The following is a 23070-nucleotide window of genomic DNA, read 5'->3' on the forward strand; positions in this document are numbered from 1 at the left end:
AACAAAAACAAAAAAACCCCAGTGTCCTCTCAGTACATCACAGAGACCCCGAGTTCATATTTGGTTGGATTTAAGATTGCATTGATGTGACACAGGAGAATCAGAACTAAAGCCTGGTCACCGCCCTGGTTAACTCTCCCCAAATGCACCCAGTCCTCCATTCTCCCCAATCCCCATCCTCTGTCTTCAACCTGCTCAGCATTTGAACTGCTCAGAGGAACCCAAACCAGGACAACCTGATGCTCAAATGGACCCCATGCTTGTCACCAAGAGTCCCTCTTAGGACTGCAGAAGAATCCCCACCCCACCTCCACCTCCACTCTGGCACATAAGTTACTATGTGCCAGGCACCCTGACTAGTCCTTGTCCTAGACATGGCTGAGACTCTGGGATATCAGCACTACCCAACATATCTTAGAGACCTGGGAGGCCAGTGGAAGTGAATGATTCCCCTAAAGGCAGGCTCTTCCTGCTTTCTTCCATCCATAAGCTATACAGAGTCCATCCCTGAGAGGCTGGCCTTCCTCAGGCTCCCTTTCAACCAGGTTCCCTTGGCTCATAGGATGCTTCTCTGAGCCAGGTTCCAGGGGGCATCACATAAGCTTTCCCTAGAAATGGACACAAATGAGCTCACACTGTGACCCTGGCCTGGGAAATAGGTGAAGATTATATCATGGCAGTAGACCTCAGAGCCTGTTTTCTGGGTGAGGTAGGATAACCCCCAAAACCCCTAGGACTTCTCACATGGCTCACTGTACTATCTCTGGAGCACCCCTGCAGAGGCATGGGAAGAAGAAGAGACCATGGAAGAGGCAGAACCTGTTTCTCCATCTCTTTGGAAATCTGGAGGTCCCATGCTCTTCCCTGAGAACCTGGACCAATTGTTCCTGCCTCTCAGGGATGTGGAGCTCACACACACACATACACACACACACACACACACACACACACACACACACACACCCCTGGCACACGGCCTCTTGGCTTGCAGATCTCCCTTCCCAGGATGCAGGAATCCTGGACAGCTTGTGATATTCCCATCTCAATATTGATGAGATGACATCTCTCTCGGCTGACCCTCAGGAGTCTCAGGTGCCAGACTAAAACTCTCCTCACCCAAGCCTGACCTCAGCTTCTTCTCTCAGAATCCAGCCTTCCTGCCCTTCCAGTCCCACCCAGGGTCTGCAAACCAGCCAAGCCCCACAGATTCTAACCCTGCCTTTTTTCCCCTGGACTGACAACAGGCTGCTGTAGACAGTGTCAGGACCTGGACCTGCAGCCTTGGTTGCCAAGGAGATGAGGAATGTAGCTCACAGGGTATTTCATGACACACTGTTGAGGTGCCCTGCAGCTGGGAGAGGCCAGAGCAAAGTTTTGAGGAGACAGGAGTGTGCTGTGTCTCTCCCAGCCAGGCCATCCCTCCTGCCTCTTCCCAGGCTGCCCTTCAAGGATGTTTGTGCAGCAGGCAGCCTTGTGAGATGGCATCTCTGGAGATCAGCTTTGCTTGTTGTCCTGGTAGTGAATGTACTGTCCCTCTTACAACCAACCTCTTTACTGATTAGGGCAATAGATACTGTCTCTGATGGTGGATTTGTTTGCTTTGTTTTGTTTTGAGCCTGGGCTAATAAAGATAACATGGCCACAGAAACAAAGACTGTCTGTTCTTTCATAGGGCCTCTTATATACTTAGGAGCATTGTTTTTATTTCAGGATTTGGAGTGTGTTTGTGTGCGCACGCGTATGCCTGCGCTCGCGCATGTATTTAAATTTTTATTTTTGCAAGTTTAGGAATTGAATCTAGGAGTTTTCATGTGTATTGAAGCACTCTACTACTGAGCCACACCCCACAGACCATCACTGGGGAATTCTAGGCAGATGCTTTACCCCTGATTCATACCTCAGCTCCTCTTTGGAAGATTCTGAATAGGAACTCAACCACTGTGATACACTGAAGGCCCTCTCTGAGGCATTCTAGGCAGACACTCTTCCACTGAGCCCAAATACAATCCTTTACTGGGGGATTCTACCCAGGACCTCTACCACTGAGCCACACTCTCCATCCCTAACTAAGGGGTGTTAGACAAGGTCTCTAAAACTGAGACACGACTACAGCCCTCACAGGATTCTAAGCAGGGTCTCTAACACTGGGCCATCTCCCAGCCCTCCACACAGCTTTCAATACAGGGTCTCTCATTAAGCATGGACCTCCCCAGATTTTTACATGCACTGTAGGAACTAAAACTCAGGTCTTTGTGGCTACAAGTGTACTGGCTGGTTTTGTGTGTCAACTTGACACAAGCTGGAGTCATCAGAGAAAGGGCCCTCTGTTGAGGAAATGCCCCCATGAGACCTAACTGTAGGGCATTTTCTCAATTAGTGATCAATAGGGAAGGGCCTAGCCCATTGGGGTGGTGCCATCCATGGGCTGGTGGCACCTGGGTTCTATAGGAAGGTTTGTTGAGTACGCTAGCAAGCAGCGCTCCCTCATGGCCTCTGCATCTTCTGCTTCCATGTGTCCTCCTGTTCCTGTCCTTCAGTAATGAACAGTGATGTGGGAGCATAAGCCAAATAAACCCTTTCCTCCCTGTAGACATATTTTTTTTAAACCTACTTTGATAAGTGAACTTAAATGCTTCAATCTCCCTCCTAGCCCAACACCCACCACAGGTACTGGAAAGGAAAGGTTAATAGAAAAACGGAGGAAGTGGACCTGTTTAGAAATAGTTCTTTGGAGCAAATCCGATCTATGTTATCAGGATATCAGCAGCTCAGTGCACACGACTCAGCAGTGGGAGCTTGAGCCATTCGCAAACCCATGTATGAATCAGCAATGGCAGTTTGATCCAGAAGAAACCACAAGGCTCTGCCAGTCAGCCACGTCCTTGGAGAAGCTGCCCGGACACCACCACCTTTCCAATTTGCTTTATTTTGTCCTGATTGTTTGTTGCAGCAACAGAAATCCTAACCGAGACAGCAAGGCAGGCAGGTCACCAAGAAAGCATCTTCATGCTGTTGTGGCGTTTCACTCTGCTTCTTGTCTTCGTGGTCATCACATCCCTCATAATCTATGAGTTGTAGGAAAACTCTAAGGGGGGCTTCCAGGCCCTCACTGGGCAGTGTCATTGGCACATACAATAGTGATTGGCCTTTTTTAAGCATTGCTGCTGGAACAGATTAATGATTCAATCACTGTGGGACTGTAACGGCCCAGGGTTACGAAGGAAGGGTAGAGGAGAGCTTTGACCCCGGGTACCTCAGATGAAGACAGCAGGAGCTGGCTCCCCCCTCTCCCAACCTGGTGCCATGAAGCTGGCTGCCCCCTGTGAGCTACATTCCTCATCTCCTTGGCAACTAAGGCTGCAGGTCCAGGTCCTGACACTGTCTACAGCAGCCTGTTGTCAGTCCAGGGGAAAAAAGGCAGGGTTAGAATCTGTGGGGCTTGGCTGGTTTGCAGACCCTGGGTGGGACTGGAAGGGCAGGAAGGCTGGATTCTGAGAGAAGAAGCTGAGGTCAGGCTTGGGTGAGAAGAGTTTTAGTCTGGCACCTGAGACTCCTGAGGGTCAGCCGAGTGAGATGCCATCTCATCAATATTGAGATAGGAATATCACAAGCTGTCCAGAATTCCTGCATCCTGGGAAGGGAGATCTGCAAGCCAAGAGGCCATGTGCCAGGTGTGTGTGTGTGTGTGTGGGTGTGTGTGTGTGTGTGTGTGTGTGTGAGAGCTCCACATCCCTGAGAGGCAAGAACAATTGGTCCAGGTTCTCAGGGAAGAGCATGGGACCTCCAGATTTCCAAAGAGATGGAGAAACAGGTTCTGCCTCTTCCATGGTCTCTTCTTCTTCCCATGCCTCTGCAGGGGTGCTCCAGAGATAGTACAGTGAGCCATGTGAGAAGTCCTAGGGGTTTTGGGGGTTATCCTACCTCACCCAGAAAACAGGCTCTGAGGTCTACTGCCATGATATAATCTTCACCTATTTCCCAGGCCAGGGTCACAGTGTGAGCTCATTTGTGTCCATTTCTAGGGAAAGCTTATGTGATGCCCCCTGGAACCTGGCTCAGACAAGCATCCTATGAGCCAAGGGAACCTGGTTGAAAGGGAGCCTGAGGAAGGCCAGCCTCTCAGGGATGGACTCTGTATAGCTTATGGATGGAAGAAAGCAGGAAGAGCCTGCCTTTAGGGGAATCATTCACTTCCACTGGCCTCCCAGGTCTCTAAGATATGTTGGGCAGTGCTGATATCCCAGAGTCTCAGCCATGTCTAGGACAAGGACTAGTCAGGGTGCCTGGCACATAATGGAGGTGGGGTGGGGATTCTTCTGCAGTCCTAAGAGGGACTCTTGGTGACAAGCATGGGGTCCATTTGAGCATCAGGTTGTCCTGGTTTGGGTTCCTCTGAGCAGTTTAAATGCTGAGCAGGCTGAAGACAGAGGATGGGGATTGGGGAGAATGGAGGACTGGGTGCATTTGGGGAGAGTTAACCAGGGCGGTGGCCAGGCTTTAGTTCTGATTCTCCTGTGTCACATCAATGCAATCTTAAATCCAACCAAATATGAACTCGGGGTCTCTGTGATGTGCTGAGAGGACACTGGTTTTTTTTTTGTTTTTTGTTGTTGTTGTTGTTGTTGTTTTGTTTTTTTTTTGACACATTCTCTCTTGGCCTGAGAGAATGTGGCAATCTGTGGAGAGTGTGTGGGAATGGAGAGAGCTTTGGGAGGTCAGTGAACCCACATCCTTTCCAGGAAGATGGACTTTGGCAGGCTGCAGGCTCAGTCATGGATACTGTCTCCTGATTGGAGGGTGCTGGGCAGGAGCATCTGTGAAGCATGAGGAGGGGCACTGGGACAAGGGCAGTGCACATCTGCACATGTGAGGGTGGGAGTCAGAAGGTTCTGGGTTCTGAGACTGTTTCAGCTACATTAGAAGCTGGACGCTGGGGCTGGGAGCAAAGTTCCCGGCATGCAAGCATGAAGATCTGAGTTCCAATCTCATGAACCTTTTTTTTTTTCTTTTCAAATGAGCCCTGTCACACACACCTGAAACCCCTATCGATGTGGGGTGTGGAGACAGGAGGGTCTCTGGGGTTTGTTGACCACCAGCTAGGCTCCTGGTTCAGAGAGACCTTGTCTCAAGGGAGTAAGGTGGCCAGTGATAGTGAGGGACATCCTGTCCTCTCCTGTCCTCCATGCTCATGCACAGATGCATATATACCAGCACATATATCCACACACATACACACATAATATAATTACCTTAGTATTCAGAGGTGTTGGAGAGTTAGTCTTGGCCTCAGAGTAGCAAAGGGATCATTGGCATAGATTACACCAACCACTGAGACTTGGGTGCGAGGATTTAATTTGGCTCTAGGTGAAGAAACTTTAATTGAGGGCCAGTTGTATCCCTGTTTCCATTCCTTATGGAGGTCAGTGAACCCACATCCTTTCCAGGTAGATGGACTTTGACATGCTACAGGCTCAGTCATAGATACTGTCATTGGGGTTCTTTAATTGAGGGCCAGTGGTATCCCTGTTCCTGTCACCCTTTCCCAAACTTTCAGCTTCTCTGTTCAAGCTTCCCTGCCCTTGGGTCCTTCTCGAGTCAGGTCTCAGACCCCAGGAATCCATCCAGTGCCAACAGAACAAGGAGATGTGGGTTCTCATGCTCAGCCACTGTCCTTGGTGCCAATTTCCAGCTCACAGACCTAGAGGCGTGGCTCAGACGTGTTGTGTGCCAGCAGGGCGGGGTGGGAGTGTGGAGGGGTGAAAGCTTCATAAGGCCTTGAAGAGAGACCTCTCAGCTCCAAGCTCACCACCTGCCACCATGTGGTTCCTGGTTCTGTGCCTCGTCCTGTCTCTGGAGAAATATGGTGAGAAGTTAGGGATCCACAGGAAGAGAAGGGGACCAGACTTTTCCTTTCTTCCCCATAAGTCCTCCCTCTCACATTTGCAGCCCAGCTTCATTCTCCAGCCCATGGTGTTCCTAAGACCAGGGACTGGGATTTTTATTTCTGTGGTGCCACCCTGACTCCTCATCTCAGTCCCTATGTGCTTCACAGACCTTCCTGCTCCTTGTTTTCTACCCTGATGTCCTAGAACGTCTCTTCTAGCCCCCTCCCCGCCTCAGCCACTTTACCTCAGGTGCAGATCCTGGGTCACCTCTGTCTGTCATGGTGGGATTCAGAATCCTTCCTTGGAGGACATCACTCTGCCTTCCAGCACCCCTCAGCCCAACCCCGGCATGACTGTCATTCTCATGCAGCCACTACTGTTGGTCACCCTAAGCTCTCCACCTTGGCTTCTGTCCCCCAGGTCTTTTGCTGGGAACACACATCCCATGACACACCCTGTTTTATCACATAACTAAGAAATCTAGTTGAAGATCACAAACAGCCCCTGCCTGCTACAGTCTGGAATTGGGGTTTTTGAATTTTCTTCTTATTCTGCCTCCACTTTACCTTTCTGAAGGGATTGCAGGGGCTCTTCTAGAACTGCTTCCTGGGTCAAGTTTGCAATCTAATCCTCATTTTCCCCACTCTGTTCCCTCAGCCCTACACAGGGTTCTTTCCTAACAAACAGAGCTCATCCATGGGTGCCCATCTCCATTTTGGAAACTCTCTGTCCCTGAGAACAGAGTTTACATCCTCCCCCCCGCCACCACCACCCCCCCCCTGCCCTACTCACTCCAATTCCCCTGGAGTCCATGCGGGAACTCAACTGCTGTCTCCCAGTCTGCTGTCTAGGGTCAGCTTTTTACTCAGAGGCTAATGTCTCCCTAGTCAGGGCAAGCTACTACTCAGCAAGCCAGGTGTCAGTGAGCTATGTGTCAGTCCTGAAATCCAGTCCATTCTAGCACCCCATAACCTGACCACCCTCCTGGTCCTCTACCCCATGTTCCTTCATATTCACAGGAAATCTTTCCTTCCCTGTCCCTTTTCCATGCCAACCCTGGAACCTACCCTACACTCCTTCCTACAGGTGCCCTTCCCTTCATCCAGTCCAGGATCATTGGAGGCTGGGAGTATGAGAGACATTCCCAGCCCTGGCAGGCAGCTGTGTATCATTATGACAGGACTGTGTATGGGGGTGTCCTGGTCCAACCCCAGTGGGTACTCACAGCTGCCCGCTGCTTCAGCAAGTAGGATGGGCTGGGGTGTGGCTCATGGCCAGAGCACTTGCCTGACATGCTAGGGACCCCGGGATCTACCTCCCAAACACATTAGTAGGAGGAGGGCAATGGGGTTGGGGGGAGGCTGTTCTATTCTTCAAGGAAGACTATGCCACCCTCTTCCTGGGATGACCTCATGAGAGGTATAGATCTGAGGGATGGAGGTTGGTGCTGCTCCAGAAGGACAGAGTGGTGGGTGGGCTGGACCACTGCCACTCCATGACCACCTGAGTCTCTCCCCATGTCTCCCCACATTCCTTTCTCTTTGTCTCTTGGGATCCTGCTCTTTGCGTGACTATGTGAGACTGTGTTTTGGTCTCTCCTCCTTCCCTGAATCCATTTCTGTGTATTCCACCTATCTCTGTCTTCCTCTGGGTGTCTCTATGACCATCTGCCACTATGTGTGTCCCCTCTAGATCTCTGCCCAACTCTCTCTGGGTATGGGTCTCACTCCCTATCCCCCATCACTGCTGACTACACTGAAAAACTGGATTAACTGGGACCGAGTAGACAGGAAGGGATGGGCCCCATATGCATGTGTGAGAGAAGTCCTCAGCCTCCCCAGACCAACCTGGCACTGTAGGATCATGTCTATTCTGGAGACACACAGGGAGAGGCTAGACTGGGCTGGGTCATCGCAAATGCATGGGTACAGAGTGAGGACAGGGTACTGGGAAAAAGTGAGCTCAAAGCTTGGGCTGTGACCATGCCCTGTGGGCCAGGCAAGCTCAGGCTAGCCCAGTACACCTGAGTGGCTCTCAGGCCTGCCCCTTCTCTGTTCCATTTCCCCTTCTTTCTTTACTTCCTGCCTCACTTGCCCACCTCTATTTGTCTCTGCCTCTCGTCTGTCCCCAGTCCCTTCTTCTCTGTTCTCATGCCACGTACTTGCTGCTCCCGTGTGCTCCCACGTGCTCCCATGTGCTTTCCCATGGTGCTCCATGCTGCCCCTTCCCTCCGTTACCTTTACAATTCTCTTGTTTTAATCATGTGTGTGTGGTGCATGTGTGTGTTCTGTTGGTGTGTGTGTGTGTGTGAGTGTGTGTGTGTGTGTGTGTGTGTGTGTGTGTGAGAGAGAGAGAGAGAGAGAGAGAGAGAGAGAGAGAGAGTGTGTGTGTGTGTGTGTGTGTGTGTGAGTGTGTGTGTGTATGGAGGCCAGGAGCAGATATCAGCTGTCTTCCTGTCTCGCTCTCCAGCTTATGTTTTGTAACTTGATTTAAACTTGATTTATCGCATTTATTTGTTTTGTGTGTGTGAGTGTGTGTATGTGTGAGCATGTATGACATTGCACAAGCTTGGAGGTCACAAGACAGCCTTCAGGGGTCAGTTCCCTCCCTCCACCATGGAAGACTTGGGATTGAATTCAGGTCACTCCACTTGGCTGCAAGTGCCCCACCCACTGAGCCGTTTCACTGCCTGTATCTTTTTTTTTTTTTTAAATCATTTTAACAATAAAAAAAAAATCCTGTTTTGCCTGTACACATGTCTGTGTACCATGAACTAGAGTTACACACAGTTGTGAGCCAGCATGTTTGTATTGGGAACTGAACCCAAGTCCTCAGAAAAAGCAGTCAGTGCTCTTAACCACTGAACCATTATCTCTCCAGTCATCTTCTGCCCCTACTTTTTGAGACAGGAGCTCAAGTATTCGGCATAGCTGGGTGCCAGGCAGCTCTAGGGATCATCACGTGCCTGTGTCCTCAGCACGGGAATTGCAAGCATGTGCCACTCAACCTGATTGGCATCTGGGTTCTGAAAGTCAGATGCTCCCACTAGTACAGCCAGGTGCTCCCACTAGTACAGTAAGGTGCTCCCATTAGTGCATCAGGTGCTCCCATTAGTGCATCAGGTGCTCCCACTAGTACAGCCAGGTGCTCCCACTAGTGCAGTCAGGTGCTCCCACTAGTGTAGCCAGATGCTCCCACTAATGCAGTCAGGTGCTCCCACTAGTGCAGCAAGCTGTTACTCACTGAGCCATCTCACACCCTGGTGCCTCTGTCTTTCCCATTCTGTCTGCCCTTCGCTCCCTCTCCTTCCAGCACTTTCTTGCTATCTCTGCTTTCCACCCTCACCTTCCCTGTCCATTTCTCCTCTCATTCTCCCTTTTGCCCAGATCCCTTGCCCCCTCCTTCTCCCTCATCTCTGCTTCCTCCCTAGCAAAAGCAAGGTGAGGCTGGGTCACCACAGCCTGAGTGCTGAGGAAGACACTGGTCAGTATGTCCCTGTCAGACGCTCCATCCCACACCCATTCTGCAACATGAGCCTTCGAAAGCCCACACATCTCTCAGCCCCGATGCTGACAACAGCCACGACCTGCTGCTGCTGCTTCAGCTGAGTGAGCCAGCCAGCATCACAGAGGCCGACAACAGCCACGACCTGCTGCTGCTGCTTCAGCTGAGTGAGCCAGCCAGCATCACAGAGGCCGTGAGTGTGATGAGCCTGCCCACTGAGGAGCCCAAGCTGGGGAGCCACTGCCTAGCATCTGGCTGGGGCAGCACCAGTGTATGCCTGGGTCAGGTCCTGTAACCTGGAGCAGGAAGTACAGTTCTGGATGGAAAGGCTGGGCTTCTGTATACCTGCCATGGTTGTGTTCTCTTGGCCTACAGCTATCAGAGCAAGGATGCTGCAGTGTGTGGGCCTCAACCCCATGTCCAACGATGTCTGTGAGAACGCTTACTCACAGAGGGTGACAGAATTCGTGTTGTGTGCTGGGCACCAGAAAGGCAGCAAAGACACCTGCATGGCGAGCAGTCCTAATCCCTAGGAGCTGAGACCACAAGAGGGAAGGAAGGAAACTGTGGGCTGAGACCCTCAGCTGCTTGAACACGTAGCCCCTCCCACCCAACCCCACCCCCAACGTGTGTCAAAGTCCCCTCTGCTCCAGTCCTGTCTCTTCCTTCCCAAGGCACCCTGTGTCTCTCGCTCTTCCAACCTATGAACGCCTTTTCTCCCAGATGCCTCTGATCACCCTACACCCTGGGCAGCCAATAGGCTCATAGAGCAGCCCCTCCCACACGGAGTACCATTATGGGGTGGGAACGTTGCATCGCTCTTCTTGGGGCAACTATTTCTACTCTCCACAGAGAAGACAACACACTATTCCGTCTATCTTGGCGAGCTCAGGAGTTGTTGGGTCAGCCTCAGGAGTACGGAGAGCAGCTGTGTCACCAAAGCGCCTGCCCCAGCATAGGTGACCACTTAGGAAAGCTGCACCTCCCCTGCAGTTCCACTCAAGAGTGTCTCCTCCCGAGGGGCCTCCTAAATCCCCGTGCTCTCGCCAGGAAGGGGTGGTTTTGATGTGGAGAACACAGCTCCAGAGAAAGGGGCAGCCATAAGCAGGAAGCACAACTCAGACGTAATGGGGTAGAATGTCGTAAGGCGGTGGAGCCACGGACAGGCAAGAGGCCTGGGAGGCTGGGAGGGTCACTTGTGGTAGGAGGGAATGTTGTGTGCAAGGTGAGAAGAGGCAGCATCCGACACGGGGTGGGGAAGGGGGGTATTCCCTATGGAACTATGGGAGGGCAGAGGGAAAAACAGGTACCAAGTCCCCAGGGAAGAGAAGCTGGAGGGCATGAGGGACAATCAAGGAGCTTGTGACTAAATAAGTGTCAGTAGACAGAGTGTGAACGGGGCTCAGAGCACACAGGAGGTCGCTTTCTGCAGAGCCTCAGCTGGGCCACATGGGATACTTCTACTCTCTGGTGTGCTAGAAGCTGGCTGTGGGTGGTGCTGGACTGAGCAGGGGCAGGCTGACGCTGCTCTCAAGCGCCCTCTGGTGTCCATGAGATCAGGCTGCAGGAAGGCTGAAAGGGGGAGGGCTCGTCTCAGGCTTGAGCTGGGTAAAGACTCCAACCAGATCTTATCCTCATCTGCTCTCACCCCACCTCGTTTGCCACAGTCTCCCCTCAAATTGCCTCCAAGCAGCTCTCTAATGTCAGAGCTGGCCTTTCCCAGCCCCTGCTCGCAGTCCTGGCTATGGGGCATCTATCCTAGAAAAAGTTTATGGCAATGAGGCCATGAGATGACCCCCCAGGAGGAAATGTCACCTCTGTTCCTCCACCTACTGACACGGGGACACTGCCTTCAGTATAGGAGCTGCATCTGTTTCTCTTCCCTTTTGCCCAGGGCTCCAGGCTATGTCCCCTTTGAGATGCTATCCCGCCTTCTTCTGGAAGGCAAACTGCAAAGTCGCAATCAGTAATCTATTGGTGGTTAAGTGTGAGAGATGGGTCACCCTAGACAGAAAGTGGGATGTTCTCTCACTCTACCTCCATGTCTTCTCCCCTCAGGGTGACTCTGATCATCTGTGATAGGATGCTCCATGGGATTGCATTATGGGGTAATGACTCCTGTGCCTATCCTAGGAAGCCTAGCATATTCACCAAAGTGTCAACATACACGAACTGGATCAAGGTCCACATAAAGAACAACCCATGAAGTCCCTAGAAACTGACAACCATCATTTCATGTTCTGCACTTTCCCCCTTTTCTGGGATCTAGGCATCTGGGGGCCCAGGACTCAGCTGGTAGAAAACAGAGCCTCCTGATTCTCCCAACTCAAGTGCTTAGCGGGAAGAAAGGAGCGGAGACATTTGGTTCAGCGAGACTCAGAGAGGTTCCATATGCTTTTCCCATCTCAAAAGCATAGCAGGTCTAGAAACTGCTCAAGCAGGAGGTGGTGGTGGCCTTGGCATGTGTGTGTTGCAGAGATGGAAGGAGAGGCTAACCCAGGAGACAGGATAGAGGCACACAGTGACAAGTTCATGGATTCCTGAGCAAGATCCAAGGTTCATGCAACTGGGTACAGAGTGGGGTGGTGTTAAAATGTCACCCTTGCCGGGAAGTGGTGGCTCACGCCTTTAATCCCAGCACTTGGGAGGCAGAGGCAGGAAGATGTCTGAGTTCGAGGCCAGCCTGGTCTACAGAGTGAGTTCCAGAACAGCCAGGACTACACAGAGAAACCCTGTTTCGGGGGGAAAAAAGTCTCCCTCATTTTTCTGGAGATGACAGAATGCCTAAGGAAATTCTGAGCAGAGGAAGGAGGTCACTCCATGTCACAGGGCTGGGACAAGGGAGGAGGACCACAGAGTGGGGAAGCTTATTCACTTTGTGGGTGTTGGTGACAACAAGCCACAATTAACAGAGGGACTCTCAGTCACAGATGTGGAGCTAGGGTGTGTCACGGGTGAAGACCATAACAGGGAGCAGGGAGAGATCCGGAGACAAGCTCGCGGGTGGACTGTGGAGTGAGTTTGTCTCACCACTACCTTACCATTACCACCACCTGTCCAGTGGCTCCTAGGGACAGTGGTGTGTGAGGACATGTCCAGAGTGCTCTCTCCACAGCAGCTCACCAACCCTGGTGTGCAGGGTACTCGCTGGGCTCTGCACTCCTGTACTCTGCACTCAAAGGGTCACATGACTGACATGCTGTCCATCTTCAGTGTCAGCAGGGCACAGCCCAGGACCCCAGATACCCAAATCCACATTTACACGTACAGTCACACTGTCAGTATAAGCTGCTACTGATGTCCCGCACTCCAGTAGACTGAGACCCCTCAGGCAGGGAAGTCTGAGGCAATCAGAATTGTCCCAGGAGGGACTCAAGTTAAGGTTTTCTCATGGTTGAGTGCCAAGGCCTCCTGGGAAATCTACTGTTCAGGGAATGAATGAAGAAAGACTGAGAAGAGGAGGAGAGAAGAAAAGGATGAAGTAAGAGATAAATGGAGGAGAGAGAGGATAATATGGGGAGGGAAGGGAGGGGAAGGGGAGGAGAAAGAAAGGAGTGGGGAAGGAAGAGAAGGGGGAGGGTGAAGAAGGCAACAGGCCTGGTGACAGACTGATCTGTTGACCAGGAAGGGAGCATGCAGAAGAAAGTGCAGGCATGAGGACAGACCCGTACTCACTGGGGACATGGTGGCCACTCCATTGCTTTTTCTTCACACCCTTGTGCAAGAAAGAATCCCACCCTAGGTCCACAGGGTAGAAGGACACCCAGAATTCCATACTGGACATGGGAGACTATAGAGCATATCATAAGGACATAGAGAGACCACAGCTGGGGAAGCAGGACATGGAGGGGCACATGGGACCACACGTGACTGTACACAGATCAGACTGAGGAGTGACACAGCTTAGTGAACTCCAGTTCTCCGAGGGATAGTGGAACTGTGGTATCAACATCCTGAAGGCTGGCAGGATATGAGGACTTTGTGAGATACTACTAGTGTTCCCACCAACGGAGAAGGCAGCTAGGTTGAGAGCCTTCCTCAGGGTGGGGCCCTGAGGCCTCTGAGGCCTCCTGGTGACAGACTTTGAGACAGAAGCTGCAGTTGAGGACACTGGGTGTGGCTGGATCCCTCCCTCACAATCAGCAACCTATGAAACCCAGTGCATGGGCTTCAGGACTTTAATTACTGGTCAGCAGGACAGGGTCTGAGTCACAGCGGCAGCCCTGGGATGGTATGTGGTGTCCTGAGCTACTCCAGGAGCTGAAACCCGGTGAGATTATATCCGTGAGGAAGAACTGGGATGCTCCACTGCCCCATCCTACTGGGCCTGCGAGTCACACCAACAAAAGAAAGCCCTCAGAAAACACTGCCTGTTCTAGAGGAAGGAGCAGGGTGAAGCGTGCCTAGAGTGTAGACCAGGACATGGTCCGTGTTCAGCCTTGAGTGTCGCTCTCTCTTCAATAAACTCGCATCTTCTACACAAAGCTCTGTGCACCTCAGATGAATTCTTTTTGATGGAGAGCACAGGGGATGGGGAGTCAGAGGGAACCCAGCACGAGGCCTTGGTGACTGCACCATAGGTGTGTGAAGGGCCATTTGATGACTAAAAATATTTAAGCTGGATTCCAGGTTGAGTTAGAAATGTACTAATAAGGGGCTGGAGAGATGACTCAGCAGTTAAGAGCACTGGCTGCTCTTCAAGAGGACCTAGGTTCAATTCCCAGCACCTACATGGCAACTCAACTGTCTGTAACTCCAGTTCCAGGGATCCGACACATATACAGGAAAAACACTAATGCACATAAAATAAATAAATCATTAAAAAAATCTTTAAAAAAGAAATGTCCTAATAAATATACTGAAGAAGATATTAACAATATTGAACATGAAAACATAAAGCAAGGCCAGAAAAAATAGCTAGGAAAATATGAATATACTTTAAAAAGAATATATTTTCAAAATGTGAGGATCTAGGCTAGGTCAATGACCCAGTCAATAAAGTGCTCAAGTTCAAGGACCTAAGTTCAAGTCCCCAGCACCCACATAAAAGTCAGGTAGGGCAATGTCTATCTGCTGGAAGGGGAGACAGACAGATTCCTGGAGCTTGTCAGCCAACCAGTCTAGCTAAATCAGGGAGAGACTTTGTCCCAAAAGGAAAGAAGAGAGGGAAGAGAAAGAGGGGGAGGAGAAGGAAGCAGAGGGAAAGGAGGAGGGAGAAGATAAGGGAGAGGCAGAAAAGAGGGAAGAAAAGAAAATGAGAAATACCACGCAATTAGTATTTGCAGTGGACTGGGTAGACTATCAAATGTCTGATTTCAGATCAGAAGGCTCCTCATGGTGCTCCATGTGTGAGCTGGCACCATCTCTGGAAAATACTTAACGTGTCACACTGACCAGGCACAGGCTGTCAGCATCCATTACAGCTCTACACTCAACAGAAATACATGTTCATACAAATCCTGTGACAAGGGTCATACCTGCAGCAAACTAGAATCTTCCAGAATGTTCATCCCAGGAACAACACAGTCAGGGGTGTGGTCTTCACAGCAATGAGGACAGTGTGTCGGGAATCAGGACTATGGACCATTCAAGACAGAGCAGAAGAAACATGGAGAGAGACAAAGACTGGGGGAAGGGGGAGTGTATGTAAGAAGACATACAGGGTGTCCAGAGTCACAGGGAGACAGGAAGGCAGTCGCCAATGAAGATGAACATCATGGTGTCTGGGATGGGGCTCTGGGCTGGTCCTATTAGGATCCTGCTGAACACAGATTAACCTTCTCTCTGATCCTCTCTGCCTGGCCCTTTGTCTCCATCAATGTCCACTGTCCAAGGTTGTCCCATGTCATAGTCTCTAAGATTCGATCTTGTGAGTGTGTCTCAGCCTCCACCTGACTCTTGTCTCACTGACATCTTCACCAGCTTTAGCCCCCAACTCTGAGAGTTGCTGGAATCTGATCTAACAGGTTGATATCTGAGTATTAGGTCTCTAACGTCTGGGTCTGCAGCTCTGAATCTCTACAATGGACTTTTTTGGGTGGATGACCCTTGACTCTATCTAGTTCTGTGAATATGTCTGAATACACACACACACACACACACACACACACACGGTGATTAACCCTATGAAATCTCCAGTAAATATATCATGTGCCCTTGATGAAAATAATCACTGTTTACAGAGGAGGTCCTATATCTCAGGCATTATCATCCACACACAAACACAGAACTTCCCTGTATCCTTAAAAACAGTGGGCATCTCACAGATTAAGTAGAACAGTGTGGTCAAAGAAACTCTTCAAGGGATGAGAAATGACGTGTTGAGCGCCAGGGGTTTGGACTGGGCATGTACTTGATGTGCCGCAGACCCACATGCTGAGTATAAGCAATTCTGTCACTCACCCACAAAGCTCCTTGGACCCACAAAGCCCTTCTGTGGGGATTTGGAATTGCAGACTCAGACCCAGAGATCCCACATATAAGGACACATTAGATCAGATTCCAAGCAACTCCCAGACATAGAGTTGTGGTTTCAGTATATGTCAGTGAAGAGGCTGGGCAGCCCGTGCCAGCCTCAGCACTTCCCTCACCTCAGCACCCCCTCATGATCACAAAAGCTCCCCTTCACCCCCTTGCTCCTTCCCACTGCCTGACCCTTCAAAGAAGATACAGCCCAGCACCTTCATTCCAATAGCACTCCCGAATGCAAACCTCCTCCCGGAATGGCAAATGCCAGCCGGAGAACAGATAAGCAGCCTCCAGCCCCCATGTCGCCAAGGCTGGCACTCCCCAACACAGGTGGCTTCTGACCTTGGGAGAAGCAAAGAACCACACATCCTTAGAGAGATTAAGCCAATTAAGAGTTCCCAGACAGCTGTGACCGGTTTGTAAAAACACCTACCCCTGATAGCACCATAAAGACCAAAGGAGCTTCCCTCCCCCAATTGCTCGACCCTGCCCACCGCCTAAACAGATGGAATTGTTGACTTCCCTTATCTGCCATGTAACCCTGAAGCCCCAGAACCTGCTTGTGTATAAATTCCCTAAACCCCTAGACGCAGGATAGCAATCCTGCCCTGCCCAGATCGCTATCCGAGCCTGGTTTCGGATTTATTAAAAGACTCTGCCTCTCTGCATAGGATCTAGCAATTCTTTGAGCTCTCCTGGGGATCCTGAGACCTGAGCATAACATCAGCATCTCTCCCCCTGCAAACTTTTTGAGACTCCCTCCTTGCTTATTCAGTCCCTATGTGCAAATATTTGCTTATGGGACATGAGAAATCCAAATTTATACTGGAGGTTGAATTAGATCTAATTTTACATCCAAAGATGTCTCAATCTTGCATATTAATTTATGCATATAAACACATGTGCTGTGGTCATTGAAGCTACCCTGTGAGGCACAGCTGACAGTGTCATCCACCGTGGTACGCTAGCTGTACACATGAATCTACAGCTGATATGGTCACATCCACACTGTCCTAGCTAGGGTTACTATTGTGATGAAATACCACCACCAAAAGCAAATTCAGTGAAGGAGGGCTCCCTCCTCTCAAATAACTCTATCTTGTATCAAATTGATATAAAACTAGCCAGCACAGAAGGAGGGGACAGAAGCCATAAATGCCTGTAGGACAGACCATGGAGAGGAGAAGTGCTGAGGAGGACTCTGCTCTCATGAATAGTGACACAGTTCTGAGGACCTTCTGTAGCCCTTGTGTCCCATGCATGACCTAGAAAGTGACCTTGTGGACCTTGGCAGCTTGAACTCCACAGTCGTCTCAAACATGTTTCCCCTACTGAATGTTATCTGGGGACTGCTGTTCCTGCAGTTAGAAAGGCAGGCTCAGCATCCTGGGGTACTGGGGCTCAAAGCAGGAAGTCCTCACTGCTGGAGAAACATTGTCGAAGACAAGAGCCCACGGTCCTAGATCCTGGGGAAGGCAGGTGCTTGTACCCAGCCTACACCTCGAATGCTCTTCATAGTTTTGACCAAGATCATCCCTCTTTCAGCGACCCTGGACTGCAGACTCCAGCTCTCCTTTAGACAAAGGAGTCCAGACCACAGTCCTCAATCACTCAGACGCAAAGCTCCAGGCCCTGGATCCTCTCCCTCAACCCCCGGAGTCCACAAACAAGCCCTCATCCCTTAAACCCAGGGACCTAGACCCCAGCCCTTCTTCTGAGAACCACCGGCCCAGACTTCAGCCTCTTCCCTCAGACACAGGACAATTTCGGGCCCTTGTCCCTCAGACACCAGGGTCAAGACGGCTCCCTCTTCTCTCGGGTAGAGGAAAAGACTTCCTGTGGACACACCCTGGCGCCACCTGGTGGCTAATCCCTCTAAGTACAAAACCGACTTTTCTCCCACATTCCACAGCACAACAGCCTGGGCAATGAAGATTTAGGAAACCCCTGTTCTTTGCGACTTCAAACTGGGGCCGTCCAAACTCACCCACCTCTCCCAGGCCTCAAGCTCCTCAACTGTAGACAGGGCTATGGTCGAGGGGCTTTAGGGATACAGAAAAGGATGTCTTGCCTGTCAGATTAAAAAGAAACCGCCAGGGATGGTGGCACACGCCTTTAATCCCAGCACTTGGGAGGCAGATTTCTGAGTTCAAGGCCAGCCTGGTCTACAGAGTGAGTTCCAAGACAGTCAGGGCTACACAGAGAAACCTTGTGTGGAAAAACAAAAAGAAAGTAAGAATCAAAAACAAAATGTCTTCTTCCGTTGACTCCATCGACTCCCATGAGCTCTGGGCCCAGAGACTGTAACTCAACCCTGACGCCCAACCAGCAGGGACCCCAGCCACCAACACTGCTGTAGAGAGGACTCACCATTCCTACCTCATAAATGAGAAAAACACAGCACAGAAAAACTAAGTGATATGCCCAAAGGCTCGAAGCATTTTGTGTCTGGGCAGGATTTAAACTCAGCCCACCTTGCTTCAGAGCCAATGCCCGAGTCACGTGTTAGCTGGTTTTTAACCATTAGCCTGATTTTATGATTTGCACACACGCTCCACAGGCTCCTCACTCAGCCCCAGCAAGGTCCTGCACCTGCCCATCAGCCCAGCCTGAGACACTCTGACAGCCAAGCAGGACTGCTTCACACCCACGGAGCAACAGGACCCCTGGAAGCAGAATCTTAGCCTCTGTCTATAGCTTGGAGACTGGACCAGCTTCTCGTGAGCAGCCTGTTTGTGTGCGATGACTCTAACCACTGTCACTTGCTATGAGAACTTGAAATGTTAATTCAGTGTTTCAGGAAAAACTTCACATGGAAGCTAACAGGAGTATGAGTCTTAAAAGAAGAGACGTGGGTGCACCCGGGTCTTCAAATTATTGCCTAACCAACCAAAGCTGAGGGTGTAGCTCAGTCAGTAGTCTCATCTAGCGTGCACAAATCCCTGTGAAGTCCCCAGTTAGGCGGACACCAGGCATGGCGATACACCCCTGTGAGCCAGCACTTCTGAGACTGGCAGCAAGAGAACGAAGAAAAAGCTCAGGGTCATCCTTGGCTATGTAGCAAGTTCAAATCCAGCCTGAGCTACAAGAGACCCTGAGGTTAAACGGGGACTGGGACATGAATTAGTTGGTAAAGTACTTGCTGCACAACCATAAGGCCCTGAATTTCATCCCAAGCACCCACATAAAAGTTGGGTACAAATGGAATCAATGCACTAAGGAGGTCTGGCAGGAGGAGCCCTGAGGCTCACTGGTCAGTCATTCTAAATGGACAGGTAAACTCTGGGTTCAATAAACACCCTGTCTCAGACAATAGGATGAAGAAGGATAGTGGTACCCAAGGCACTCTAGCATCTGTACACACACACACACACACACACACAAAATATATACTTTTATTCTCTTGTTGTAATTGTTGTCGCTGACCTAGCCCTGGTCCTGGAAGCCTCTAGCCTCCATACAATCTTACTTAGGTCTAGAATGTTTTCAGCCTCTGAGACTTTCTGCTGAAAATGCTCACCCTTTCTAGATCTTTCTGAGCTCTGACTGGCTGGTTCAACTCAGCTGTTCTGGCTCAAAATTCCTCTCCACACTAATTCAATCTGGCCTCCCTCTTCCTCCCCACCCCCAACCCCCCCCCCCGAAGTAGCTTTCCTTACTTCTCTCTTCTCATGAGAGTTGGACATCCTATTCTGTCAGATCTTTCTCTGATTTGTGACTTTGTCTGCCACTCAATTATACATCCTTTCAAACGTGTGTGCTTCCTTCTACAAACTAACTTGACCTTCATTGTTAAGGATTAAGTTTGTACTAAGGGTGTGTCTACATTCCAGCCAGAAGGCTGAGCCACACCACAACTAGAAACGGGCTTTTCAGTAACTAATACAGTCTTGGGGCTCACAATGTGATCAACTATCCTGCAATACACACACACACACACACACACACCACTAATAATAGAAAATAATTAAGATAATAGAATGCAGTCTGAGCCAGGCTCTGTGAATGCAGTTTGAATCTCTGAATACATCTTTGACTGAACAGGTGAAGAACAGGGGTTGGGAGGTCAGGTTCCCTCAACTGAGACATGTGCTCTCCCCAGGCACCAGAACTCACAGGGACTGTTTCAAGCAAAGACACCTCGAAAGTCTGCAACTCCAGACTAAGGCAGGGCCCTTGTTCAGGGATGCTGGAAACATCACAGAAGGGCTGTGAGCCCCGGAGGCTATGGAAACCAAGTGGTGGTGGACGGAGTGGAGCAGACTGCAGGGTGAGAGGACAGGGAGGAGGGTGAGGGAGGAAGGTGACGTGACAGCAGTGAAAGATTAGGATGTGAGCTGAAGCCAGACAGGAAGGGCAGAAATGTGGGGACCTGGCCGAGGGAGAGGTGGACAGGAAACAGCTGGGGTGGGTGAGCCGCGGGAGGGAAGAGGCTAGTGACTAAAGAAGAGAAATAAAAGGCAGACGTGATTCGTAGGTGTGGTGAAGAGAAGGTTTATTGTAGATATGAAGGAGAACATGAGGACCCAGAGCAGACATAACTGGCAGACTGAGCCAGGTCCTATGAGGAGACGGATGAGGAAGAGGTGAGAACCAGAGACCAAGAGACCAAGAGACCAAGTGACCAAAAAGGGGTGGCCAGAATGGCTGAGGTTACACAGGGACTAACAGTTGGGGAAGGGCAGGGTACCCCAGCTTTGAGGACCCTGTAACAGGCGGGAACTGAGAGGTACTGGGAGAACCTGACAGCCAGCATCCGCTTTGATCTGTTAAGAGGCACCTCCAGGTCTGAGACCTAACTAACAGTGAGGGCAGCAGGTAGATGCTGGGCAAGCTGAAAGAGAGCGTCAGCAGGAGAAATGAGTCAGGCTCCTGAGATATCAGGGAAGTGGGTACCAGGAAGCAGGCGGCTGCTGGACCTAAGCATTAGGGTTAGGTGGGAGACCTGAGTTTTTCCTAACAGCCATGGAGGCAGGAAAGGAGAAATATAAAGAAAACAGAGATGGAGGAGGTGAGGTGGAAAGGAGAAAAGGGGGAAGAGGAGAGAGAGGAGGCGCGCAGAGTGGGAGCCGGGGGAGGAAAATGAACAATACACCCTGGCGTAGGCTCAAGGTCTTCTGGGTCGGCCAAGAGAATAGTTGCAACCAGCCTGGGGCAGGCAGGAGGACTTGCAGATGAGGTCACCGCTAGGGGGCGGGGCAAGCACACTCCCAAAGCTCACACCCCAGTCAGTACTTTGCAGGGTGTGAGAGCTCCTAGGTTGTCCCTTTCTGTGTCTTACTGGGTAGCTCACAGTAACATGTGTCACACTGGAAAGCTTAGTTCAAGCTCCTCCCCCACCCCCACCAGGAGCCCTCAGTATAACCCCAGTTACAATCCCCTTCCTCTGGCCACCAGGCTGTTCCAAAGCGGTGGCTGGAAGCTGGGAATAGGAACTCTAGACTCCCCTCCCCTTGGCCTTCTGCATAGCCTTTGCCACTCTCTGAGCTTCGATTTCTCTCTATTAAGGAGGGAAGCCAAGGAACCATCTCACAAGAGGACACTGTGGTCTGAGGACAGCAGTGGGCAGCAGCCTGAGTCCCACAGAAAAATGACCCAGCTGAAGCTCATCTCCGCATGAAGCTAGGTAACACTGAGTGTGAACGTGGCAAGGAGACAAGCAGATATGGGAGACTTCTAAAACGGCTTAGCCTTGGGGGTTCAGGGTGTCTATAGGTCTAGGATGGAGACCTATAATGGGGGTACTGGGGTATCTGAAGCTCCAGGGTTCCAGACTGCCTGGAGATCTGTGATTCCAGACAATTCTAACACCTTGGGTGGGTTCCCGGGTTTCTGAGGACACAGGTAGACAAAACATCCTAGACTCTGAAAGCCATTGTTCTAAAGATATGTGTCCTGTATCTCCAGGGGGGACTGAGCCAGCCATTCAGGTTTGTCCCATAAAGTCAACAGCTTCCCAGACCTAGGGAGGGATGGAGCTTGTAACTGATGTCATGCTTGGCTGTGTGACCTCAGCTCAGTCCCTCCTGCTCGAGGGACCTTCTCATTAGCGAGGTTCTAGGCAATTGTTCAAGGCCCTCTGGGGGTTCTGAGACACCAAGAGCCAGCCACAAATACCAGAAGCCATGGCTCATCTCTGAGATGACTTCTGGCCCAAATACAAAGTCTAGAGGTCAAGCTCCAGATCCTAGGTCCATCTCAGAATCCAAAACCAAGACCCTGTGACCTAGCTGTTCAGTGCATGCTCCGACCCTGTGACCTAGCTGTTCAGTGCATGCTCCGACCCTGTGACCTAGCTGTTCAGTGCTCCACAGCCAACACTGCAGAGATCCAGAGTCAGAACCAAGCTGTCTTGAGTCCAGGCTCTTTTGTCTGTCTGTTCAGATAGTATTTCACCATTCCTCAGGCTGGACAGCCCAAGCTGTCCTCAAACCTTCCATCCCTTCCAGTCCCTACTTCCTAAGTGCTGGGATTACAGTGTACAGGCTTGTGACACTGGGACTGGCTCATGCAGGCTCTGTTCTTTGCTTTTTTGGGGGGGAGGGGGAGATTGTTTCATTTCATTTTGCAGTTGTTATTTGAAGCAAGTCTCAGGTATCCCAGGCTAGCCTCAAACTCACTTGTGTAGCCAACCATATCAACCATATCCTGATCCTCCTGCCTCATCCCCTCAAGGGCTGGGATTGCAGGCTTGCACTATCCTATCTGGTTTATGCGGTGCTATGATGGAATCAAGAGAAGGGGAGGAGGACGAGGAGAGGGAGAAAGAAGGGAGGAGAGGAAGAGGAAGAAGAGGAAGACATGGAGATGACATCAGAAGAAGAAAACAATGCAGATTTACAAGCCTAAGACCTCAAAAGTTATTCACAGCTCTGAGCCCAGGTTGCGGATTACTTCAGGCACTGGACCTCAGATTTCACTCTATCATAGGAACACGGTTCAGTTACCCAAGTATTTGTCATGCAAGCCTGAGGACCCTGAGTTCAATACTCAGAACCTACATGAAAAACCAACTAGAGCTTGTGATCCAACACGGGGAACACGGGGTCAGGTGGGCCTCTGGAGCAGGCTGCCCAGCTAGCCTGGGTCTATCAGGAAGCTCCAAGCCCCACTGAGAGACTCTGCTCAAAAGATAAGGTGGAGGGGCTGGAGAGATGGCTCAGCAGTTAAGAATACAGGCTGCTCTTCCAGGGAACCTAAGTCTGGTTCCCAG

General features: G+C 50.7%; 1 protein-coding gene across 1 annotated transcript; it reads left to right on the plus strand.

Moving 5' to 3' along the window:
* The first annotated feature begins 5817 nt into the window (after nucleotides 1-5817).
* Nucleotides 5818-11595, plus strand: LOC117693220 (kallikrein-2-like). The gene is given in 9 exon segments (XM_034483679.2): nucleotides 5818-5863; nucleotides 6972-7131; nucleotides 9316-9430; nucleotides 9433-9453; nucleotides 9517-9670; nucleotides 9765-9901; nucleotides 10242-10348; nucleotides 11284-11355; nucleotides 11448-11595. Coding segments are annotated over 9 exon segments (960 nt in total).
* The last annotated feature ends 11475 nt before the right edge of the window (nucleotides 11596-23070 follow it).

Source organism: Arvicanthis niloticus, chromosome 1, assembly GCF_011762505.2.
Source record: "Arvicanthis niloticus isolate mArvNil1 chromosome 1, mArvNil1.pat.X, whole genome shotgun sequence".
NCBI classification, from domain to species: Eukaryota; Metazoa; Chordata; class Mammalia; order Rodentia; family Muridae; genus Arvicanthis; species Arvicanthis niloticus.